Source organism: Stenella coeruleoalba (assembly GCF_951394435.1).
Source record: "Stenella coeruleoalba genome assembly, chromosome: 9".
Classification (NCBI taxonomy): domain Eukaryota; kingdom Metazoa; phylum Chordata; class Mammalia; order Artiodactyla; family Delphinidae; genus Stenella; species Stenella coeruleoalba.
This window is the reverse complement of record NC_137155.1, coordinates 78063209-78087885: the sequence shown is the minus strand read 5'-3', so window position 1 is coordinate 78087885 and position 24677 is coordinate 78063209. Positions and strand designations below refer to the sequence as shown.

At 36.7% G+C, this 24677-nt stretch overlaps 1 protein-coding gene across 4 annotated transcripts in view; it reads left to right on the top strand.

The window, feature by feature from the left end:
- The window catches only part of IQUB (IQ motif and ubiquitin domain containing), a 131226-nt gene that overhangs the window by 61032 nt on the left and 45517 nt on the right, over positions 1-24677 (top strand). For 3 of the 4 annotated variants that reach the window (XM_079932475.1, XM_079932476.1, XM_079932474.1), the window contains one exon: positions 3951-4150. The exons of the other annotated variant lie outside the window; for it this stretch is intronic. In XM_079932475.1, coding sequence (XP_079788601.1) covers positions 3951-4133 — 183 coding nt within the window. In that variant the 3' untranslated portion in view covers positions 4134-4150. Of the gene's footprint in view, positions 1-3950; positions 4151-24677 lie in introns of those variants that run through there. 4 annotated transcript variants of the gene reach the window in all.

The following is a 24677-nucleotide window of genomic DNA, read 5'->3' as shown; positions in this document are numbered from 1 at the left end:
AGAAAAATTTTACTCTAGGGACTGAAGGAAAGGGTAACAAGAAACTGAAGCTATGTTAAATATTATATTTAGTAAACTAAGCTGCCTCATAAATATTTAATCACTGAAAGCCTAGCCAATACTAGCAATAGTGTTTCATATAGGACCCATAGTGGGATTGAAGTTCACTCCCAAAGCTGATATTCCACTGCTTCTTCAATTCATACACACAACTCCCTTTGTGTATTTAATCAAATTACTGCAGTATCAAATTAAATGTTCTATTCACATGCATTTCTAATTTCAGGATCTTACTGAATTTCTGTAAATAGAGCTCCGTTTACGCCAAGCAACCCTAGTGTAAATAAAGAAATGACTTCAAATATAATTGTCATTTCAGACAAACTAAAAAATTTGCCTTTTTATGGTTTGGGGCTGGTGTAATCGTTTAAGTATTAATATTCAGCCTACTTAAAGAATAGTTTATGTCCTGTTGTAATTTCCAGAATTTCCTAAATGCACAGAGGTATTTGCTATCTCATTGAGTAAAAAACTACTCGAAACTTAAAATAATCTTGACTCCTGCAATCATGATACAAATTGTAGGAAAAGCATGGAAAAAGACTTCTGTTCTTTGAACTGTATATGAGGCAGATCAGTTTCTCCTGGTGTGTGCAATGGCCAGAGTAGGACAATAGTGGATTTAAAGTCAAGACACCTGACGCAGTATTTCCCCATTTCTGTCATTAACGATCTGCAGGACATTAAGACCTTCCTTCTTTGCTTTGCAAAATTTTATAAAGGTTAGCGAAAAACATGAAATTGGTATAAAGGATTAGAGTAGATTAGAGCTTTGAATTCTGGCTCTATCACTTATGGGAGAAGTTGGGCAAGTTTGTTAATGTCTCAATGCCCCGGTTTTCTCATCTATAAAATGGGAATAATGGATATTTTTCCATATTATATTACTCTTTAAGAGTTACTTATTGTTCCTTTTATTGTATGTACCATAATGTGCTATTCTCATCTTTGATGATTACTTTTTGCCTTTATGCACTTTGAAAACCTATAAAGTTCTCTACATGTTTTGTTTAATGTTGTATAACAGAAATGTGTTAGTACTTCTTGAATGAAATATGGGCTAAGAAGTGTTGGAATAAGGTTAAATGAGTATTTTGACCTGGTGAATTTGTCTGTAGAGAGGAAACTTTTTTTAAAAAATTGAAGTATAGCTGATTTATAATATTATATTAGTTTCAGGTGTACAGCACAGTGATTCAATATTTGTATAGATTATACTCTAAAGTTATTATAAAACAATGGCCATATTTGCCTATGCTGTACAATATATTCTTGTTGCTTATTTATTTATGAATAGTAGCTTGTGCCTCTTCATCCATACTCCCATCTTGCCTTCCTTTTCCCCACTGGCAGCCACTAGTTTTTTCTCTGTATCTGTGACTCTGTTTCTATTTTGGTGTATACATTTGTTTTATTTTTTAGATTGTACATGTAAGTGATAATATAGAGTATTTGTCTTTCTCTCTCTGACTTATTTCCCTAAGTATAATGCTCTCTAGGTCATCTGTATTGTTGCTAATGGTGGAATTTCATTCTTTTTTACGGCTGAATAATATTCCATTGTGTATATATACATACCATAGAGAGGAAACTTTAAAATAAGCCCAGGATATTTCTACATAATGCTTTCTTTAAGAATGCCACATCCTTTGGCTCCTTTTCTCCAGGGCTTTCTTTATCTTGACTTGACACTATGGAAGGATCTTTAGTAAGGAGATATCTTAGTAAAGAGATACCTAACCTTTCAGAAAACAAATTTTAGGAGGAGGTACAGGTAGTATTTGTGATTTGGTTGAAAAGAAGAGTCAATTAAGATTAATGAAGAGGGGCTTCCCTGGTGGCTCAGTGGTTAAGAATCCGCCTGCCAATGCAGGGGACACAGGTTCGAGCCCTGGTCTGGGAAGATCCCACATGCCTCAGAGCAACTAAGCCTGTGTGCCACAACTACTGAGCCTGCGCTCTAGAGCTCGTGAGCCACAACTACTGAGCCTACATGCCACAACTACTGAAGCCTGTGCCCCTAGCACTCATGCTCCACAACAAGAGAAGCCACCGCAGTGAGAAGCCCACGCACCGCAACGAAGAGCAGCTCCCGCTTGCCACAACTAGAGAAAACCCGCACACAGCAACAAAGACCCAATGCAGCCAAAAAAAAACAGAAAGCAAAAAAGAATAAAGAGAATAGACAGTATTTATTAATTCAACCAGAATTTGCTTTTCAATCTGCCGGATGTTGTGATAAGTGCGTGGGGAAAAGCAAGGAAATGTAATGGATACAATACTTCATTGTTTCAGTTGCATTTGAGTTTAGCTGCAAATAACAGACTAAGCAGTATAATGACTTAATCAAATATGGGGTCAGTTGTCTTATATAATAGGGATCCAGAGTTTGGCATCTGGAGACTTGTATGGTAGCTCCACAATGCTCTCAGAAACCCAGGCCTTCTAACTTCTTCCTCAGCCATATTTAACCTTTGGCTTTAACCCTAATGATTGTGTACTCTTAGAGAAAGATAGCTACTTCATCTTCTGCATTATATCCCCCTCCTAGATATGGCAAAAGCCTAAAGGTACTTCCCACTCCTAAAAAGCTTCCCTGTAAGCTTTATCCAATGACTTCTTTTTTACAAATGTACATATATACATGTGTGTATATATAAATATATATATATTTCTGCCATATATATGTGTGTATATATATATACACATACACACACATATATATGTCAGAAACTTGTCATATGGCCACCCCTAGCTATAATAAAGCCTAAGAAAGCTGAGCACATCACAAAATACAAAATAAGGCCCCTATATAGAGTTGGGCCTCTAAATATGAATGCAAGAGAGAATGAATATTGGGTTGGCAACTAGCATTGTGCCCCTCTCATTAGAAAACAGATTGTCTTATAATGTGGCAAAGCTACATTACAGAGAAAGTTCAAAGTGCTGCTATAGCTGTGGAGAGACAAGAAGCCTAAAAATTAATTATGAACAAATAAAAATGGAAAGGCACAAAGATTTGATAAAGGCAGGAAAGTTATTTTCTATTTAGAAGACAGAAGAGAAACACAAGAGAAACAGTGCAGGGACTCATATCTAAGGTAGTAAAAAGGGTGACTAAAGAGAAGCTTACATTGTCACAGCACCATTGTGATCTTTATTTTGAACTCTGGAGATATAGAGGGAAGGACTAATTTTAGAAAAAAAAATTCAAGTGGGTAATTGTATCAGTATTGAAATAGATTTATAGAGAACTAAGGTGACAAGAGCATTCACACAAAAATATTGATTGACTCTTTACCTTATGGTGCCAAGACACACATGTATGAAAAAGACCCAGTGTGAGGGACTTCCCTAGTGGTCCAGTGGGTCAGACTCCACACTCCCAATGGAGGGGACCCGGGTTCAATCTCTGGTCGGGGAACTAGTGCTGCAACTAAGAAGCCCACATGCCACAACTAAAAAAAGATCCCTCGTGCTGCAACTAAGACCCAGCGCAGCCAAAATAAATAAATAACTATTAAAAAAAAAAAGACTCAGTTTGAATCTTTAAGGAGCCTTTCTTATCATCATGGAAGAGACTTGCAAGTAAATAGTGAAATTCAAGGCAGAATGAACTAAATATTACAATTAAAATACATGAAAGTGCTTGCAAGTATATAAGAAGGAGGGGTTAGTTTAGACTTAGAGAGGTCAGACGGAGAATCAAGAAAGGCTTCCAGGTTAAAGCGTCATAAAAGCTGAGCCCCGAAAGATGATGGACAAAGTGAGAATAAATGTTTTCTGGGCTGAAAGAACTGAGAAGTAAAGGCACTGAGGCATAAAAGTGTTTTTACTTGGCAAAATATATTTGTGACATTTAATAGAATTTGATTTTCTTTTCTTTTCAGGGATATGAACCCTTGTTTATTCACAAGATCAAACACAAACATTTCCTGGCTAAGAACTATTTTTCACAAATTCCAGTGCTGGCTTCATTTTTACTTGGTGATGGTGAAGTAGATGAGATCAGAAAGAAACATCAATCAGAACCAACATCTAAGATTATAGATATCCACAGGCCTAGTCCTTAAAAGATCCAGGACTATTTGTTTGATGATCAGCATTTTTGTCCACTGCTAATAGAGTAATACAGAGGTCACACAGTACGGTAGTAGAATTTTATCTTTTATTGATTTTAATTGTTCTTCATAGTGTCATAAGTTGTATGAAGAGAAAACATCCCTATACAAATGCTTTATCGTTAGTGTTAAATTTAAATATAATTGTGTTACTGAAATTAATATTTTAAAGAGAACATTTTATTTTTAGATTAAAATTTTTAAAAATTTCAACTACATTATATTATACTTAAAATCAACAGACAAACAAAAGCTAGGCTTAATTTTCAACTCAAAAAATTTATTTTAGAAAAAATTGTAGTTACAGGAGAATAGTCAGTATACGGATGAGAGGAAACATTATAGAATACTCTTTCATGAAAATCTTTACATATAGGATAAAAGATGCTATGTTTTAATATAGGAATTTGAATCTTCACATTTTATCTTCTACTTTCATCTTCCATTCTTCTCAAAATTTCAATGAAAAAACAAACTATAAACAAACAAAAAAGTTCATTCCATACTGGAAAACAGGGTGAACAGTGGAACTATATTTTATTCTATGGTAGAAAAACTCCCTGTGGGGCAATGATGAAACTCTGTAAGAACAATAAAAATGGTCAAGTAAACTATAACAATTCCTTTCCCTAATAAACCAAAGGAATAACCTTGACCACATGCATGTCAGGGACGTACAATGATGAACAACGGTATATGAGTCAATCTTAACAGGAAATACGTTCAAAATAGGATAATTCAAGGAGAGTTTATTTACAAAGGGACTTCTTATAAAGCGTGAGCAGTGTGTAGGGAAACTAAGGGAATAGTGTAGGAATGTAGGGTCACTATCAGATAAGCTGTGTCTACCCTAATCTCAAATGGATCCGGGGAGGGAACGGTCTGGGAACCCAGAAAGAGAGTGTAAAGGAGATAACTGAGATCAGTGAGCAACTCTCAGGGCCCTAGGTGATCTCATGAGCTAGAGAAATAAATATCAGACCTCATACTTCTCTCTTCCTCCAGTCTCTTGCTTGGGTTTCCCATTGGAAGAACCCGAAAGGAAAGCAGAAAAAATAGAAGTCTGTGGACATAATTCGTATAGCTTCAGGGCAAAGATCAGAGGAGACAAGTGGGAGAGTGCATTTGGCTGGCTAAAGAGAAGACATCCAGCTAGAGAGAAGAATTAAAAGTGAAAGTGAAGAGCTATAATTCAAGTAGCAATATTTCATACACACACAACATATATATTTGTATATATTATATATAAGTATATATGTGCGTCTGTGTATATTTTATATATATAGAGAGAGAGAATTCTCTTAATTTCAATCAGTAATTAATGAGGCTGTTCTCTCAAGTTTAGTGATCAAGGAGTCAAGGAATTCAATCTAAATATTAATATTTATTCTACATAAATATTTACCAACATTTTAGCAACATATTTTCTAGGATATCCACAGTTTTTTTACTTAGCAAAAGCATGGCACATGATTATTGTCTTTAAGGAACTAAACATTGAAAAGGGAAGCACTATAAAGCTGTTGTTATTTTCAAGTTTTCATAGACAATTCAGATGTTCTGGGAACTTTCTAAACAATAAATTGCAGATAGGATTAGATTGGGGACCATTCTGATCACTAATAAACAGGTAAAAATTTAACACAGACAAAAGTGGGTTTACACTGGAATGGAAATAACCAGGTTTTCACAAGACAGTTCAGGAGAAACCCCCAGGTCAGAGTAGGAAGAGCAGAGGAGGCAGCAGGAAGGGCTGGGGCAGCAGGCAGCGAGGGGGCAATAGATAGGGGCAAGTAGAGGACTTTGAGAGTTCCTCTATTGCCCTAGGAGTAAAGCACTTGCTTATAGTAATGGAAGACTTGTGGAGTACAACTGGTGGGGGGCAGAGCGAGGGCAGGCAACCAGAGCTATTGAATCATACATGAAAAGGGGCAGCACCTTAATTTAGGGCTGGGAAAATAACCACAAAGAGCAAAAAAAAAAAAAAAAAAAAGGCTCAACAACAGAGAGACTTTGCTTAATAAGGTCAACTCTTCTGGGAAACTCTTTTCCATCCCATTGGAACTACAGCTCTCATTTTACACAGGTCTCCAAAAATCCACAGCAGAAGGGGCTAGAGATGGTGTCAGGCTAGAGAGCAGCCAGCAGGGAAAAAGTCCAGTTGCTGCCTACTAGAATCCTGGCACTAGGGTACTGGACAGCAACCAGTTAAGAAGTTAAACTCCCCTGCCGTAGAAGCACCTGCTTTTCTCTAGTTTATGACCTGATGAGCACACCTCCCCTGGCCCACTAACAAATGAAACTGTAGAAGGTGTTTCCTTCTTTCTCCTTTAGGACTATATTATATGGATAGAGGCCTAAACAGTAGAACAGAACAAAGTTTTATATCCCAATATTGCAAAAACAAGCTGAAAAAAGATGGTCACTGTATACGTAAAGATTCAAAAATCAAAAAAGGGATCCTTTTGAAGAATGAGAACAAATATTCATTTAACAGATCTCAACTATATTAAGGACATTTGATAGCATTTTTCATCTTTTGGAAAAAAAATACTGGGAAAAATTGCTATTACATAAATCATTACAATAAATAAATAAATACAACAAAATAAACAATTGCTGAATTAGAATAAACAACACACTTGGCAATGAAGAGCAGATTTGGTACTTGAAAGCTAAAGCTAATACAGGGATTGGGTGATTAGCTCAAGATAGTCCTCTAGAGATTTCCCTGGCAGTCCAGTCAGTGGTTAAGACTCTGCATTCCCAATGCAGGGGGCATGAGTTTGATCCCTGGTCGAGGAACTAAGATCCTGCATGCCACACGGTGCGGTCAAAAAAAAAAGATAGTCCCCTTGAATTCAGAGGAAAAGTCAAAGAAATGAGGAAGATGAGCAAAAATGATAAGTCTAACAGCTTTGCTTTGTCTACACTAGAAATAACATAAGCCTAAAATGGAGTAGAGAAGGAGAAACAATTAGCAAAGGGAGATTTAAAGCTAATTTCCCTAAGCTAAAAAGGCATATATCCATAGCTGTATAAAGGATCTACCAAGTACTGGGAAAATTAATATAGAGATACACATAGACACAACCTCATGACATTTCTGGATTTCAGAAATATTGGACAAATTCTATAAGCATTCAAGTTGAAGAGGAAAAGCCACAAGGAAAAAAGTCAATAACAACAGCATAGATTTCTCTTCTGCAACACTAAGTGCCAGAAGGTGAAGGAGGAACACTTCTGTTGAAGACTTTTGAATTCTGAGGGTGAAAAAATGACCTAAGAATTTTACTTTCAGGCAAATTTTTTTTGGTGAAGACAACAGGAAGACATTGTTAGGCAGAAAGCATGTCATCAGTCTATGTGTACTCATTCTGTCCTCCAGCTGACCTCGAAACTATGGAGGTAGGGTCTGGGCATGATACTGTATATGAGAAATGGCAGTGAGCACTGCAACTTCAATCCTTTCTAAATGATCATCATTTGTATGGTTATGAAACAATGCAATGAACAAAAATAAATTTTCAAATAAAAATCTATACTGCAAAAAACAAAAATATGAATCAACAACAAAAAAATACCCTGAGTATTGTCACTAAATGTCTGCTGTAGGAGGGTTCAGAGGGATAAAAGTGTTCCAAATCTTTTCAAGGGGAGATGAGTAAATGGATATATAGGTAGGAAAGTTGGTATTCAAATATTTAGTTAAAAAATTTAAAGGCAACTGCTAGCAGAATGAAAATGGAATTATAAACTCCACATTTCTAGAGAGAAAAAGGGAACAGCGACAAACTTGAGAACTATTGTGAAATAAAGGGGTTTTGTTTGTTTTTTTAGGTTAATAGGAAGTATATATAAGAGAAAAACAAGATTAAAAATATCACAGTGCATAAATTTGAATGGGTTAAAATTCTAGTAAAGGATAGTTATTCTGTTTGTTTTTTTTTTACGGTACGCGGGCCTCTCACTGTTGTGGCCTCTCCCGCTGCTTCGGACGCGCAGGCTCAGCGGCCATGGCTCACGGGCCCAGCCGCTCTGTGGCACGTGGGATCCTCCCGGACCGGGACACGAACCCGCGTCCCCTGCATCGGCAGGCGGACTCTCAACCACTGTGCCACCAGGGAAGCCCAAGGATAGTTATTCTTATATGGTATCAAAGGAGTGAACTACAAGCTGTGTACCAGATATGTACCCCCAATAAAATGACATTTAAAGATATATAGTAAAACTATATCAGTCATATACAAATAGACAACAAAATAATTGGTGGCAATATTAATATCGAGGATGAAATCAAGAAAAAGAGCAAAAGAAGTTACTTTATTTTGATAAATTATTATTCACAATATAAATGGAGAATTAATCTCTACATTGGGTATGCAAGTAGGCTTAAAACAAAAAGTCAGTTGGGAAACAATTCTCTATAGGTTTTTAACATTTCTGCACGTCTTTTGAGCAGAGGTACTTAGTTCTCCTTTTTTCAAGGATGTTTGTAAAGCAAGCAGTCTTAGAAGATATAGTGTTCACTGTTCCCTGTAAAAGATTCATAGTCTCTAAGCCCAGCATTCCCAGTCTATGAAGCAGCTCACAGTGTGCATGTGTCATCTGGACTTTGTGTCACCCTGAGGGATTTAGGGCAAAATGCTGATCTTCTGGCTGCTGCTGTTTCTGTGAAAAATAAATTGTGCTTTATCTCTGACCCAGGAGTCTCATGTCTTTTACTATCATTTATGAACTTGTGGCACCAAACTTGTTACCTTGCAATTAGGACAGCATTTCAGATACTTCACAGTTCTTGATACAGATAACCTTAGAAATGGAAAACAAAAAAAAGGGAAATGAGTCAAGAGGTACAAAATGCTGTTTCTCTTCTCTTTCCAGGAACACTGGGTGATTGATTGCAATTCTCCATCCTCTTGAAGTGAGGCAGGATTATGTAGCATGCTTTGTCCAATGTAACGCAATTAAAATGATCTTGTGTCACTTTTGAGCATTAAAGGAATGAAAGATTCTGATTCTACTAACTAGATATTCTTCTTCTAATAAATAGAAAAAGAATGAATGCTCCCCAATTCATGAGGCCAGCATATCCTTGATATCAAAATTTGACAAGGATAGTACAAGAAAGAAAATGATAGGCCAATTTCACTATGAATATAGATGCAAAAATCCTAAACAAAATATTAGCAAATAAGGGGGGTAGCTCAGTGGTAGAGCATTTGACTGCAAACCAAATCCAAAAAGTGTAATAAAAGATAAAAGCGTATGGTTTTTCCCGGATATTCTTTATGTGCTTCTTCAGTTCTACCTTCCCCCCTTCTCTTCTCATCTTTGTGCCCTTGGAGGCTGATATTTATGCAGTGCATCAATGAGTGCACAATATTCCTCAGTTGGGTTTGGTCAATAGGAAGCATCAGCAGGAAATTTGAGGTCTGAGAGAAAGAGGTTGAGATATTTATTACCCTGGCTTCTCCCATCTGCCTTTTGGTCTGTTGTTGTCAAGTGACTGCTTTTATCTGCCTAAGACCACAGCTGTGGTTGGACGGTCATCCCTCCTACTCTTCAACTCTCTTTGAGTTCTGGGGCTCATTCCTTCTCTTTACTTCTTCAGCTTATGGGTGATAATGGCTTTCTTTTGTAGCTGGGTTAAGGTGCTTCACTTTTTCTTTTTGATTTCCTTAAACAATGTCATCTCCTTTGTAAACAGTCCTTTTACTAAATACTTCTCAAATTAGCCAGTTTGAATCTGCCAACAGGTTCTGCTGGACCATGAACAAAGCAGTAATTGGTACCAAGAGTGGTCCCAGTAAATGGACTTTAAGATGTAATCCTAGGCTCGGGCTGCTTACATGTTTGAAGAGCATGTGGGTACCCTCCATATAGGAAATGGGACACTGGTAATATGCAGTGTGTGGTAGCATCATGATTACTCAAAACTTCGCCAGTGGAGGCATGGAACGGGGTGCAGGATGGCCGATAAGCTTAGGGAGATGAAATGCAATTAGTCAGTTTGATGACAAAGATTGTGGCATAAGATGGGTATTCTTACACTAGAGGGAGTCCATAAAGAAATGGATATGTTGAAAGCCTTAAATGTCCAATACAGACCCAGACAGAAATTCAGAAAGCCCTTAAGTCAGCTCTAAAGAAATTATCTCCTGCATATACAGGGAATACGTGGCTAAGGATTAAGTCTGAAGCCTGATTGTAATGTGTGTAGTGTTGTCTTGTCAATTAGATGTGCACCCAGGTTAGATCTCATGCTTAGGTAAGGATACTGGTGAGGAAGAACAATGTATGGTCTGGTATGAGTTAGCCTATATACTGAAAGAGTTTCAGGAGTGTGTCAATTTTTACTTAGATTCAGGGGAGTATATATAAGAATTTATTGTAAGGATGTTAGACTAAAAAGGGTAAAACAAAAGATTATATCAAGCCAAATTGATGTTCTTGCCTAGAATTCAAGATTTAATGTGTTGGCTTGAGGCCCTGAGAATTGCTATATGTGTTAACTGGAGCCTAAACTCAAAAGTGACCTATATCAGTGAGCTTGAAATGCCAGGACTCCCCCTGGAAAATATTAGGAAGATGGGTTGTTGGAGTGGATCTGTTATGTGCAACTTTCTCAGATGCCTCTTAAAGGTGTCTATACTCCACAAGAGGGTCTTCACCAAGACATTAAAAAATGCGATCGTAAGTGGATTATGATCCTTGAAAAACTCTGTGCTGACTGTTCCCTGTAAGCTGGAGATGACAGTGGTGGCTGCAGTGGAATTTGACAGCCTGGTTTAATGGGAATAATGCAATCCCCAGTGCTAGAAGTGAGGCTGAAACTTAAGCATCAGAAAAAAGTGGGCAGTTATAATAAGAACCCTAGGGGCAGAGTGGTTTGTTCCTGCAGGGATTTATAACAATGGTTAATTGATGATCAGATCCATGGGCATGAAATGGACTGCTGTATTAGTTTTTTAGAGGCTGTAACAAATAACCACAGATTGCGTGGTTTAAAACAACAGGGATCTCTTCTCCCACAGTTCTGGAGGCCAGAAGTCTAAAATCAAGGTTCAGCGGAGCCTCATTCCCTCGGCATGTCCTATGGGAGAATTCCTCATTGCTCTTCTAGCTTCTGCTGGCTCCAGGCATTCTTCGGCTGCATCACTCCAATTTCTGCCTCTGTGGTCACTGGGCCTCCTCCTCTATGTGTGTCTGTGTCTTTTCTTCTGTCTCTATGTCGACACTCGTCATTGGGTTAAGGGCCTACCTGGGTAATCCAGGATGATTTCATCTAGAGATCCTTCATGCCATCACATCTGGAAATATTCTTTGTTCACATAAGGTCACATGTACCAGGTCCATGTACTGGGACATGGATATATCTTTTTAGGAGCCACCTTTCAATCCACTATAGCAGTATGGTTCTATATGAGCAGAAAAATTCCAGTTCCGAAGGTCAGAAAAATAATTAAAGTATGGTAGTGAGGAATCTTGGTCTTTTACCAGAGTTCTCAAACTTAAGCTGTTTCACAGATGTTAAAATATAGAGGCATATTAAACATTTTAAGAGTTTATTTGAGTACAATCTCTTTGAATTGGGCCGTGTCAAACCTTAAGTGGTTAGGGGCGTTCTGCCAAAAGGAACCAGGGGAAAGATTTATATTGAGAAAGTGTGGAAACAAAGAACAGAAATTATTATTTTAACATCTTTATTGGAGTATAATTGCTTTACAATGGTGTGTTAGTTTCTGCTTTATAACAAAGTGAATCAGCTATACATATACATATATCCCCATATCTCCTCCCTCATGCGTCTCCCTCCCACCCTCCCTGTCCCACCCCTCTAGGTGGTCACAAAGCACCGAGGTGATCTCCCTGTGCTATGCGGCTGCTTCCCACTAGCTATCTATTTTACATTTGGTAGTGTATATGTGTCCATGCCACTCTCTCACTTTGTCCTAGCTTACCCTGGCCCCCTCTCCGTGTCCTCAAGTCCATTCTCTACGTCTGCGTCTTTATTCCGGTCCTGCCCCTAGGTTCTTCAGGACCAGTTTTTAAAATTATTTTTTTAGGTTCCATATATATGTGTTAGCATACGGTATTTGTTTTTCTCCTTCTGACTTACTTTACCCTGTATGACAATCTCTAGGTCCATCCACCTCACTACAAATAACTCAATTTCGTTTCTTTTTATGGCTGAGTAATATTCCATTGTATATATGTGCCACATCTTCTTTATCCATTCATCCGATGATGGGCACTTAGGTTGTTTCCATCTCCGGGCTATTGTAAATAGAGCTGCAAGGAATATTTTGGTACATGACTCTTTTTGGATTTTGGTTTTCTCAGGGTATATGCCCAGTAGTGGGATTGCTGGGTCATATGGTAGTTCTATTTGTAGTTTTTTAAGGAACCTCCATACTGTTCTCCATAGTGGCTGAACCAATTCACATTCCCACCAACAGTGCAAGAGGGTTCCCTTTTCTCCACACCCTCTCCAGCATTTACTGTTTGTAGATTTTTTGACGATGGCCATTCTGACTGGTGTGACGTGATACCTCATTGTAGTTTTGATTTGCATTTCTCTAATGATTAGTGATGTTGAGCATCTTTTCATGTGTTTGTTGGCAATCTGTATATCTTCTTTGGAGAAATGTCTATTTAGGTCTTCTGCCCATTTTTGGATTGGGTTGTTTGTTTTTTTGATATTGAGCTACATGAGCTGCTTGTAAATTTTGGAGATTATTCCTTTGTCAGTTGCTTCATTTGCAAATATTTTCTCCCATTCTGAGGGTTGTCTTTTTGTCTTGTTTATGGTTTCCTTTGCTGTGAAAAAGATTTTAAGTTTCATTAGGTCCCATTTCTTTATTTTTGTCTTTATTTCCATTTCTGTAGGAGGTCAAAAAGGATCTTGCTGTGATTTATGTCATGGAGTGTTCTTCTTATGTTTTCCTCTGAGAGTTTTATAGTGTCTGGCCTTACATTTAGGTCTTTAATCCATTTTGAGTTTATTTCTGTGTATGGTGTTAGGGAGTGTTCTAATTTCATTCTTTTACATGTAGCTGTCCAGTTTTCCCAGCACCACTTATTGAAGAGGCTGTCTTTTCTCCATTGTATATTCTTGCCTCCTTTATCAAAGATAAGGTGACCATATGTACATGGGTTTATCTCTGGGCTTTTTATCCTGTTCCATTGATCTATATTTCTGTTTTTGTGCCAGTACCATACTGTCTTGATTACTGTAGCTTTGTAGTATAGTCTGAAGTCAGTGAGCCTGATTCCTCCAACTCCGTTTTTCTTTCTGAAGATTGCTTTGGCTATTCGGGGTCTTTTGTGTTTCCATACAAATTATGCAATTTTTTGTTCTAGTTCTGTGAAAAATGCCATTGGTAGTTTGATAGGGATTGAATTGAATCTGTAGATTGCTTTGGGTAGTAGAGTCATTTTCACGATGTTGATTCCTCCAATCCGAGAACATGGTATATCTCTCCATCTGTTTATATCATCTTTAATTTCTGTCATCAGTGTCTTGTAGTTTTCTGTATACAGGTCTTTTGTCTCCTTAGGTAGGTTTATTCCTAGGTATTTTATTCTTTTTGTTGCAATGGTAAATGGGAGTGTTTCCTTAATTTCTCTTTCTGATTTTTCATCATTAGTGTATAGGAATGCAAGAGATTTCTGTGCATTACTTTTGTATCCTGCTACTTTACCAAATTCATTGATTAGCTCTAGAAGTTTTCTGGTAGCATCTTTAGGATTCTCTATGTATAGTATCATGTCATCTGCAAACAGTGAGAGTTTTACTTCTTTTCCAATTGGAGAACAGAAATTATTTGATTGGCTATAACTTAAAGCCTAGTTGGGTCTTTGTGATTGGTTGTCCTTAGCATTTTGATTTCATAACCCTGAGACATTTACAGGCTTAGATTTTTGGTTTCCTTATGTACGCTGCTTCCATGGCATTAGAGCTCCCTCAGTCTAATGGCTTTCTTGTTTAATTAATTTAACACAGACCCACAGACTCTTTATGTGGGGAGAGACTGGCTCTCTTTAAAGAATGACTCTTCCACAAACGTGTGTTTACTGTGTATGTTCCTCCAAGCCTTCTCCAGTGGGACCTATCTCATTGACAGTGCGCAGGAGGAAACAAATACCCAGACCTTCTAAGTGCTCTTAGATACTGGCTCTGAGATGACTCTGATCTCCAGAGATTCAAAACATCAGTGTGGCTTACTGGGAGTCTGTGACGGCTAGGCAGTAAGCTGGTTCCTGCCCCAAATCAATTCAGCAATGAGTGCCTGGCAACCACAGAACCATCCTGTGCTCATTTCCCCAAGGTTAGAATATAAAGTGGAAATGCATGTGCTTAGTAACTAGCAGGATTCTCCCATATGTTTCCTCATTTGTGCAGTGAGGATTATTATAATAGAAAGGGCCAAGTGAAAGTCCCTGAAACTGTCCTCCAGATCTCTCCTTTCCCCCAGAAAAAGTAAACCAAAACCAATACTGCATCGATGGGGGAATTGATGCCACCAAATACTTGGAAGGTTAGGATTCCTACCACAGTCCCATTTAATTATGCTTTGGGCTGGTGCAAATCCTATCCAGATCTTAAAGAAAAGCTGTGGATTATCATAAAGATAATCAGATGATGGGGCTTCCCTGGTGACGCAGTGGTTGAGAATCCCCCTCAGTCCAGGGGACACGGGTTTGATCCCTAGTCTGGGAAGATCCCACATGCCAAGGAGCAACTAAGCCTGTGTGCCACAACTACTGAGCCTGTGCTCTAGAGCCCGTGAGCCACAACTACTGAGCCTGCATGCGGCAACTACTGAAGCCCGCGCGCCTAGAGCCTGTGCTCTGCGATGAGAAGCCATCGCAATGAGAAGCCCACACACTGCAATGAAGAGTAGCCCCCACTCACCGCAACTAGAGAAGGCCCGTGTGCGGCAGCAAAGTCCCAACACAGCCAAAAATAAATAAATTTTAAAAAAAAAGATAATCAGATGATGATGCCAATTGCAGCTCTGGTTACAGATGTGACATCTGTGGTATCATGTATTATATTACCTTCAATCAAGGAACTTGCTTTACAGAGGCAGAAGTGAGACAATAGGTCATGCTCACAGAATTCACCAATCTTACCATGTCTCTATTACCCAGAAATACCTGACTTGATAAAACTCTGGCATGGCCTACTAAAGGGTCAGTTAGGGCACCATCTGGGTGACAACACCCTGAGAAGTTGGAGCGCTGTCCTACAGGATACAGCACATGCTTTAAATCCTTGGCCAATAAGTGGTGTCTCCCTCACAGCCAGAATGCATAGACTGGGAAACAATGGGTAGAGCTGGTTAATGGATGCTGCTGTCTTATCTTAAGAATGCACAGGACTAGGAACAAAAGGATAAGGCTGAGTGTGTCCTGTTTCACTATTATACTACATAACCTATGCACATCCTTTCAACCTTGGACTCAATGAGTGTGTAGACTTCTATGCACAGGGAGGAATCTCTCCAGGGAACACAGTAATATTCGTAGTAATATTCACAGTGAATTGGATTTTGAGACTCACAAAGCAATTCTTTAGAGAGCCCAAATGGTTAAGTTAGTGTGTCGTCCTAAGTGAACTGGTCATAATTTTTCCTTTCCACAGGTTGAGAGCTACCAATACCTGGTTGAGAAGAAACATTTTCCACATTTTTTTGGATATAAGATTATTTTATTCTTGTTAGGTCTCACAATAAGACTCCCTTGCCACTCCAACTTATACTCCAGGTAGTGTGCTATGGTACCCTTATAGATGCAATACACCATGTTGCTTTATAGGAATAATGTGTCATTCCATAACGGGCATTATGAAATTTCATTTTGGACTTTAAAAACTATCACACAGTATATTTCATAGAATCATAATATATTTTTAAAAGAAAGACTTTCTGAGGGAGAACCAAAAAAGTTTAGTCAAAAATAAAGTACTGGATGCTCTTGGCTTGAGAAAAATGTGTATCACGTTGGAGTATGTAGTCTGTAGATATCCATTATATTCGGTTAATTGAAAGTGTTGTTGAATTCAACTATGTCCTTACTGATTTTCTGCCTATTGGATCTATTTCTAATAGAGGGATGTTGAAGTCTCCAACTATAAAAGTGGATTCATCTATTTCTCCTTGCAGTTCTATCAGTTTTTGCCTCATGCAGTTTGAGGCTCTGTTGTTAGGTGCATAACACATTAAGGATTGTTATGTCCTCTTGGAGCATTGACCCCTTTATCATTATGTAATGCCACTCTTTATCCCTGGTAACTTTCCTTGTTCTGATATCTGCTTGATTTAAAATTAATATAGCTACTCATGTTTTCTTTTGATTAGTATTAGCATAGAATATCTCCTTCCAATCATTTACTTTTAATCTGTATAAAAATTGTCTTTATATTTAAAGTGAGTTTTATGTAGGCAACATATAGGTGCGTATTGTTTTATGATACACTTTGATAATCTCTGTTGTAATTGGTGCATTTAAACCAGTGACTTTCAAAGTGATTGTTGATATAGTTGTAGTAATATCTCTCATATTTGTTACCCATGTTCTTTGTTTCTACTCTTTTCTTCCATTCTTTTTCTGTCTTTTTTGGTTTTAACTGAGTATTTTATGTGAATCTATTGTCTCTCCTCTCTTTATTATATTTACTAATTTTCTCATGGTCTCATGAGTTATGCCTTTTTTTTTTTAAGTGTTACTTAATGGTTACCCTAGAGTTTGCAACATACCTTTACAACTAATCTGAGTCCACTTTCAAATACCACTATACCACTTCCTAGGTAGTACCAGTACCTTATAACAACAAAACAATCCTGATTCCTCCCTCCCATCCCTTGTATCATTGCTGTCATTTGTTTCACTTATATATAAGTATACATGAGTGTATATATAGTCGAATACATTTTTGCTATGATTTTGAATGAATTTATCTTTTAGATTAATTAAGAATAAGAAAAACATAAGTTTTCATTTTATCTGCACTTATTACAGTGTTTTTGATCTCTAGCATTTCTTTTTGGTTCTCTCTTAGGATTTCCATCTCTCTGCTTACATTGCCCATCTGTTCATGCATCCTTGCCTACTTTATCCATTAGAACCCTTAGCATATTAATCATAGCTGTTTTAAGTTTCTGGTCTGATAATTCCAATATCTCTGCCATATCTGGATCTGGCTTTGATGCTTGCTCTGTTTCTTCAAACTGTGTTGTTTGTCTTTTAGTATATATTGTAATTTTTTTTTTTAATAATGGGTCATTAACTGGGTAAAAGGAACTGCTGTAATATAGGACTTTAGTAGTGGTGGTAAGATGTAGGGGGAGGGGAAGGGTTCTGTAGTCCTGTGAGTGTCAGTCTTTTAGTGAGTCTGGATTGTGAACTTCACATGTACTTCTTGGTTTTTGTTTTCATTTTTCTTTCCCACTTAGTGGGACAGGATGGGCTAGAGTGAGCTGGAGTTGGGGATTTCCCTTCTCCCGGGTCCATTAGGCACTGATAAAGTCCCAGTAGGTTTGTCTCTGGTTAAATAGTTTCTCCTGAGGGCAGAGCTTGTTCAAAAGAACTGAATAATCTGGCATATTTTGAAATGATTAATTTCCCCATTCCCCCTAAGCATGAGGGGATTTTTCTCTAATCTTCACTGTGAGAATCTTAGAGAGCTCCAGGAAATAAAACTTACAAAATGTGGAGATCTCTGATGCCTGGATTCCCCTGGATTTTTCTCTCTCTCAGACTTGTCCACACTGAGCCTCTAGCAATTCATCAATTACAGTTCAGGGTCCCTACCCTGGCACTGGTTCCCATGGAGGTTTCTGCTCCAATAGGTTGTGATTCTCTGTATTTGCCTGTCTTTCTCTCCAATATTGGGGGTAGAGGTTCGTCCTGTGACCTCACTTCTCTTACAGATCTAAGAAGAGTTGTTGCTTTTTCAGTTTGTTTAGCTTTTTACTTGTTAGGGCGAAGTGGTGACTTCTAAGCTTTTACTTGCTGGATTGGGAACTAGAAGTCCCCTGGATGCTCTTGACTTGGAGAGAACTCTGATAATCCTTTTACCAACTTAAATTTAATGCACTGCAGATTTTAAAGAACATTTCTTACAGTAAACAAAATCTAATACACATAAAAATAGATTAAAATGTTATCAATGAATGTTAAAAAACATATACCTATACTGAATTTTCAACCTTAATGATTCAGGAGGAAATATTTCCATTAAGTTCCCATAAATGTGCATATTTATGTAATCAGGAAAGGAAAGTACATACTAAACTATGAATCTTTCAAATATGAACAGTTTGTGATAATGACCGAGAGTCAGAGTCTGCTTTTCATAGGATCTTGTGGACAGCTGTTGCAAGATGTTTGTGAAATGTAAACTGAATTTGAATTTCTTCTCTCCCATACACAATGCAGAATTGAATTATAATCTTAACAAATACATGCGAAGAGTGATTGTTCTCAGATTCTAGAGAGTTGACATTTTTACATCGTGTCGAAACTGAAATTAAGAGTGTATCAAAACAGAATTCAGCAATGTTTAATCATTGCTGATTCAAGTGACTTGACGTGAAGACGAATATAGGGGATGCACGCACAAATCGATTTGAACAGAGTATAAAGTTTTATATAAGTCAGAAGTCTGTGTTTTTTCTGACTCCAACAGAATGATACACTGAAGTCTGGTGTTTTACATCAGTATGGGATTTGTGAATTGACTTAGGTACAAGAACAAGTAATTGAAAGAAGGAAATTCTGTTATTCTTTCCTAATAGCTCTTGAAATTGTTATCATCTGTACTTATAAGCCTATCCCTCTTTGATAAAATGCATGTTCACATGCCGGATATTCCTCCTGGTTTTCTTTTCCACCTTCACTCCCCTGCTTCTGCTTATTCCAATCCTATGTATTTTGCAAGGTCAGCCCAACTGTACCTCATTCAGTCATTTACTCATTTATTCAACACATACTTCTTGAGTTTAATATGGACTAGTTATTATGCCTTGGGGCCATATGTCAGGTAAAATACTATTCCTGCCCTCAAGGAACCCATGTAGACAGACAGACAAATAATTGCAGTCTTTCTGTGTCTCCTCATCTGTAAAGTGAAGTTGGCATTATTTCAGCTGCAGGATTGTTAAAAATTAAAGTGTGTACATAAAATATATGGGACACAGGAAGTGTTAAATGTTTAATGAAGGATTAGTGTTTCTTTGCTTTAAGTGTTTTATAAACCAGTATAATCTTTCTTTTATTATTTCATATGCAGTATGTTGATAGAAGACACACAGAATTAGGTTTACCCTTCAATGACCGGTCATCTTCTTGGTGCCCTACGTGGTTATTCACGTACTGTGGGGATTCATCCAAAGCCGTTGTATCCTAATTTGGTCCAAGTGTGATCCCTTATTCCCACTGTTTCCTTTTAATGTACATGAAAACGATTCGAAAGAGACAGAACTCTACTTTCTGGAGGTGAAGGTTTCAGGTGTATAAAGTGTGAACAGCTACTGCTGATACCTTGCTGCTATGAATTTTACAAGCGTTCAAGAAATTATTATGAACTTTCCGGGGCACTTCCTCAGAAAAAAACTTCCCCAACTTCACAAGAGCTTTATCTGCAGATGGATTGCTGTCTCTCTCCTCCCACTCAGCTTGGCTTCCTGCTAATGCTTGTGTTTGGCAGCTTCCAATGGTCTTCCTAACCTGCATTTATCTTTCCCAAATTAGAGGCAGCTGGGTAATTTTAGGAAGACAACTCACTAATTCTCTCTTTTCTAATTTGTAAAGCCAGTAATTCTCTCAAGCTTCAGGAGGCTTTGAAACAAAGAACTGTATGTGGTCTTAAACTTTTTAGGCTTTATTAGTTTACAAATACTCTCTAACAATGTGAAAGTTTTAAAAATATCAATTATTAGGATAAAAAATTATATATTGTGATAGCTCTATTCTCCTTACCTGTTTTTAAATCGATATGAATAAAACCAGCTGGAGTTGGTTTCCCAGTGTGAGTAAGAAACTAATTTCTACTATGCACAGCAAGTAGCCAGGAAAAGACCCTTGAGTTGAAAAAAATTTTTAAGTTGCTTTCTAATAAAGAATAAAAAATTCTTATTTGCTAAACAAAATCTCCAGCTGTTTTATATTAACAATATATTTTTGTAATTGTTTTCTTTGGACAAAATTCCAGTGATATTAACTATTTTTAGCACAAATGTAGTCTGCTATTTTTTTTCCAGCTTTTTAATTATGGTATTATTTGACCTAGCTCATCTTGATCTGCCTTTTAAACCATCTTTTCCCTGTGAATAGCTCTTAAGGATAAACTTTATTGTGTAAGCCAAAATGCCACATACTGTTCAGTCTCCCTCCATGAGTTATGGAAATGTGGAGAAGGAAAGTGGCCGTAGGTATTTGACACATCATAACAATGCTTTGTTTTAAAAACATCAATACAGAATGCTATGAATAAAATGCTATGAATAAGAACTAGCAAAAATAGTCGAGTTATTCTTTTAATAAAAACTATATTTTATAAGACATAAATCTGGCAATGTCTGACTCATAAAAAGGATGCCAAATCCCCCAATATACCTATAATTATTTACAGTTTTTATTTGCAGTGACTGAAGTGTACATAAGGAATTAATTTTTTATTGCATCATTTTATTGTTGAGGTAAAATTTGTAAATAGCGAAATGTGTAGATCCTAAATGTATAATTCAATGGATTTCAAAAAATGTATACACCTGTATAACCAACATGACAATCAAGTTATAAGTCATTTACATTACCTTAGAAGGTACTTTTGTGACCCATTATAGTCAGTTCCTACCCACCATAGATAATCACAAGTCTGATTTCAATGATCAAACATTAGCATTGCCAGTTCTTGAGTTTTATAAAGGACTCTTGTGCTTAGCTTCTTTTGCTCAATATAACATTTTCAAGATTCACTGATGTTGTTGGATGTCTCAGCAGTTTGTTGATATTTACTGTTGAGTGATATTTTATTTGGATTGTTTCCAGTTTTTTTGACTATTATAAATAAGCTCCTATAAACTTTCTTTTATCAAGCCTTTTAACAGACATGCTTTTATTGCTATTGAGTAAATATCTAGAACTGAAATTGCTGGGTTGTAGGCTAGGTATATCTCTGACTTTAGCAGAAAATGCTAAACTGTTTTCCAGAATTGGTTGTATTATTTTATACCCCCACCCCCCAACAGCGTACAAGAATTTTCTTTGCTCTGCATCCTCACCAGCAGTTGGTGGTGTAGGCCTTTTTGTCATTTCGGTGGATATAAGTGGCATCTCATTGTAATTTTAATTTGTACTTTCCTGATGACTAATGATGTTGAGCAGTTATCATGTTCATATTGATCATTCTTATGCATTCTGTTGGAATGTTTTTTCAAGTGTTTTGCCCATTCTTTAATTGGATTGTTTTTCTTATTACTTAGGTGTAAATGTTTTTTATAAATTCTGGATACAGGTCCTTTGTTAGATACATGTATTGTAGATATTTTCTCCTAGTCCCTGGCTCTCTGTTTAATTTTATTAATGGTGTCTTTTCATGAGTAACAGTTTTTAACTTGTTAAAGTCCAATTAATCAATTGTTTCTCTGGTGGTCTATGCTTTTTGTTTCCTCTCTAAGAAGAGTTTACCTTCACCAAAGTTGAGCAGATATTATTTCCTTCTACTTTGTAGTTTAAGCTTTACATTTAAGTCCTTGATCCATCTTGAATAATTTCTGTACATTATGTGAGATAAGAATTGATTAAAGTTTCTTTTTTTAATTAAAAAAAATTTTTTTACATCTTTATTGGAGTATAATTGCTCTACAACCTTGTGTTTCTGCTGTATAACAAAGTGAATCAGCTTTTTAATTTTTTTGGTTTTCAATTTTTTTTGAAATTACAAAGAAAATTTATTTTATATAAAATTAACTCATGCCTGTGATGAAAAATATTCAAATAGTAATACAACTTAAATATTCATAACAATTTCTATTGAATACTAAATCTACATATGCAATACTTTTCTCTCTTCCTTCACTTTCTCTATCCCCCCTCAGGCCCCCTCCCCAGAACATTAACACTCCTGAATAACACATGGTAAAACTCTTAATGAACTGGTATTTTTCTCCATAATTTCTTTTTAAACTCTATTTAAAACACTTGCAATCTGTATATAAAGATCAATGATCCTGTGCATAATGTCAAAAGTTTGAACGATGTAACTCAAATGCAATAGGCCAGTAGCTGGAAATTACTCTGGTTCTAAAGTTTCTTTTTTTTAATATGGAGGATATCTAGTTGTTCTTGTACCATTTGTTGAAAATAATATCTCTTCTGCCTTCTTTTATTGGTACTTTAATTTTCTCTACTGATTGCTATATATTTCATTAATACCTGCTCTTTTATTAAGTCATAGTTTCTATTTTTTGGGGGGGTTAATACTTATCTTTTCCTAATCTTCAAGTGAAACTTAGTGAATTGATTTGAAACCTCTTTTCTTTCCTCATAGAAACATTTCATCCTATAAATTTCCCTCTAGGCAGTGCTTTAGCTATATTCGACAAATGTAATATGTTATAATTGCAATATAATTTTATTTTATAGAAATGCAAAATAGTCAAGTGCTATTCTTTGAATAAAATCTATATTTTTGAAGGTAAATATTCATTCACATGTCTTTTATATATTTGACTGTGCATATAATATTACTCAGATTCATATAACCTAAAAGCACATTTCTGAGAAGAAAAATTTGAGGCAGGTTTTTATTCATATGCAATTATATGTGTAGTCCATAATTTGACTTTGGGCATAAAAATTACTTCCTCTAAAATAATATATGAGTATATCAGATCGACTGAATTTATTAGGTTTTTAAAACTACTCAATCTAAGAAATGAGTGTTCATTCAAACTAAATTTATTTTAGTAGTTTACTCATGTATGAAATCCAGATGTTGAATGTTTTCAACTGTTAATATCAAATCAATCTGAGTTTTCTCTTTTCTCTCTCGCTTTCTTTTTCTGTTCTCTGAATTGTTCTGATGATGCATTATAAGTGAGTTCATATTTAATGAAAGAGATTGATCATATCCCTGGGAAGGGGTGCCAATCAGGAAACTAAATAATACACTCTGTGCAACGGTCTGTATTTTCATTTGCCAACGTTACTCAGGTAGAGTAATGCAGCCCCGTTTCACCTGTACAAAGCAGAAATGCCAATTAGCATTTCTGACTTTAATATTATCCACAGTATGTTTGTCTCATTTACACACACATTAGCTAGAGTAATGTGGCTAATTCCGAAGGTTGAACAGGAAATCTAACTTAAGATTTTATAGTGTTCCCATATGTGTCGTTTAGGCTGGAATGTATATGCATACCACAGCTAAAGAATAAGAAAGTGTTATTGAAAGGTACTATGGGACATTTGAGGAGACTTGGGCTTTAGTTCTGATGCTGCATTGTGCTATGTATTTAACTTTGGATAGGTAACTTAATTTCTTCAACTTTACAGTGAACTATTTGGCCCAGATAATCTCTGTGGTGCTTGCATTTCCAGAATTTTAGGTCTACAATAAACACAAACCAGACCAGAATTTGGATAGGCTCAGGAGATGGGTAACATCTGAACTGTATAGTCAGAGTTCTTCAGAGGTGGTTGTTGATTCCTCTCCAAAACTGTACCACAAGGGAACTTTCTCTAGATTCTTCCCAATCATTTCAGTGAGTGCCTTGTGAAGTTTTTGGAGGAAAAGCGTGCAAGAAATATGAACACCTTTTATCTCTGGATATCTGGTCTTCAGGAGCTTCACACTGTCATACTGGCCTACATTCATCCCTTTGTAATTTATTAACTTTATTCAGCTGACTCTTTACTGGTATCTGTGGTATCTGACAGCATCCACCATAGATAAGCAACTGCTTCTCCCTGCAAGCCCCTGTCCGCAGATTTCTGGTCATTTGTTTGCCTTGTGCCCTCGGTTGTCTGATTGGTTAAAGGAAACTTGTTAATTTGACATTTTTCTAGCTTTTTCTTTGTTGCAAGGTGGGAATGATGCTCTTTCCAGTTTCCAAGGTGAAACTGATACAGTAGCAATTTCTCTTTTTGTAGGTGTCAGAACTGCATTGTAGTCTAAAGGCTATCCTGCCAACCCCAGCTCCTTTCTCCTTTTTCTCCATAGGACTTTTTCCTAGTAAGTCTCTTGCCTATCTAATTCTGTCTTGGCACGTGCTTCTTGGAGGACCTGAAGTAACATAAATTTCTGTATAATATCTGCCATTTAATGTAATTAACAAAGCCAATCCTCACAATCAACACAATCAGTCAAATTAGACTTCCTTTCTGTTAGAAAGTCTGGCTCCCTTTTTCAGTTTACATAAACAATTACAAAATAATGAATTTTCAGGATATAATAAAAATGTCTAAGATAAATTATGGTAT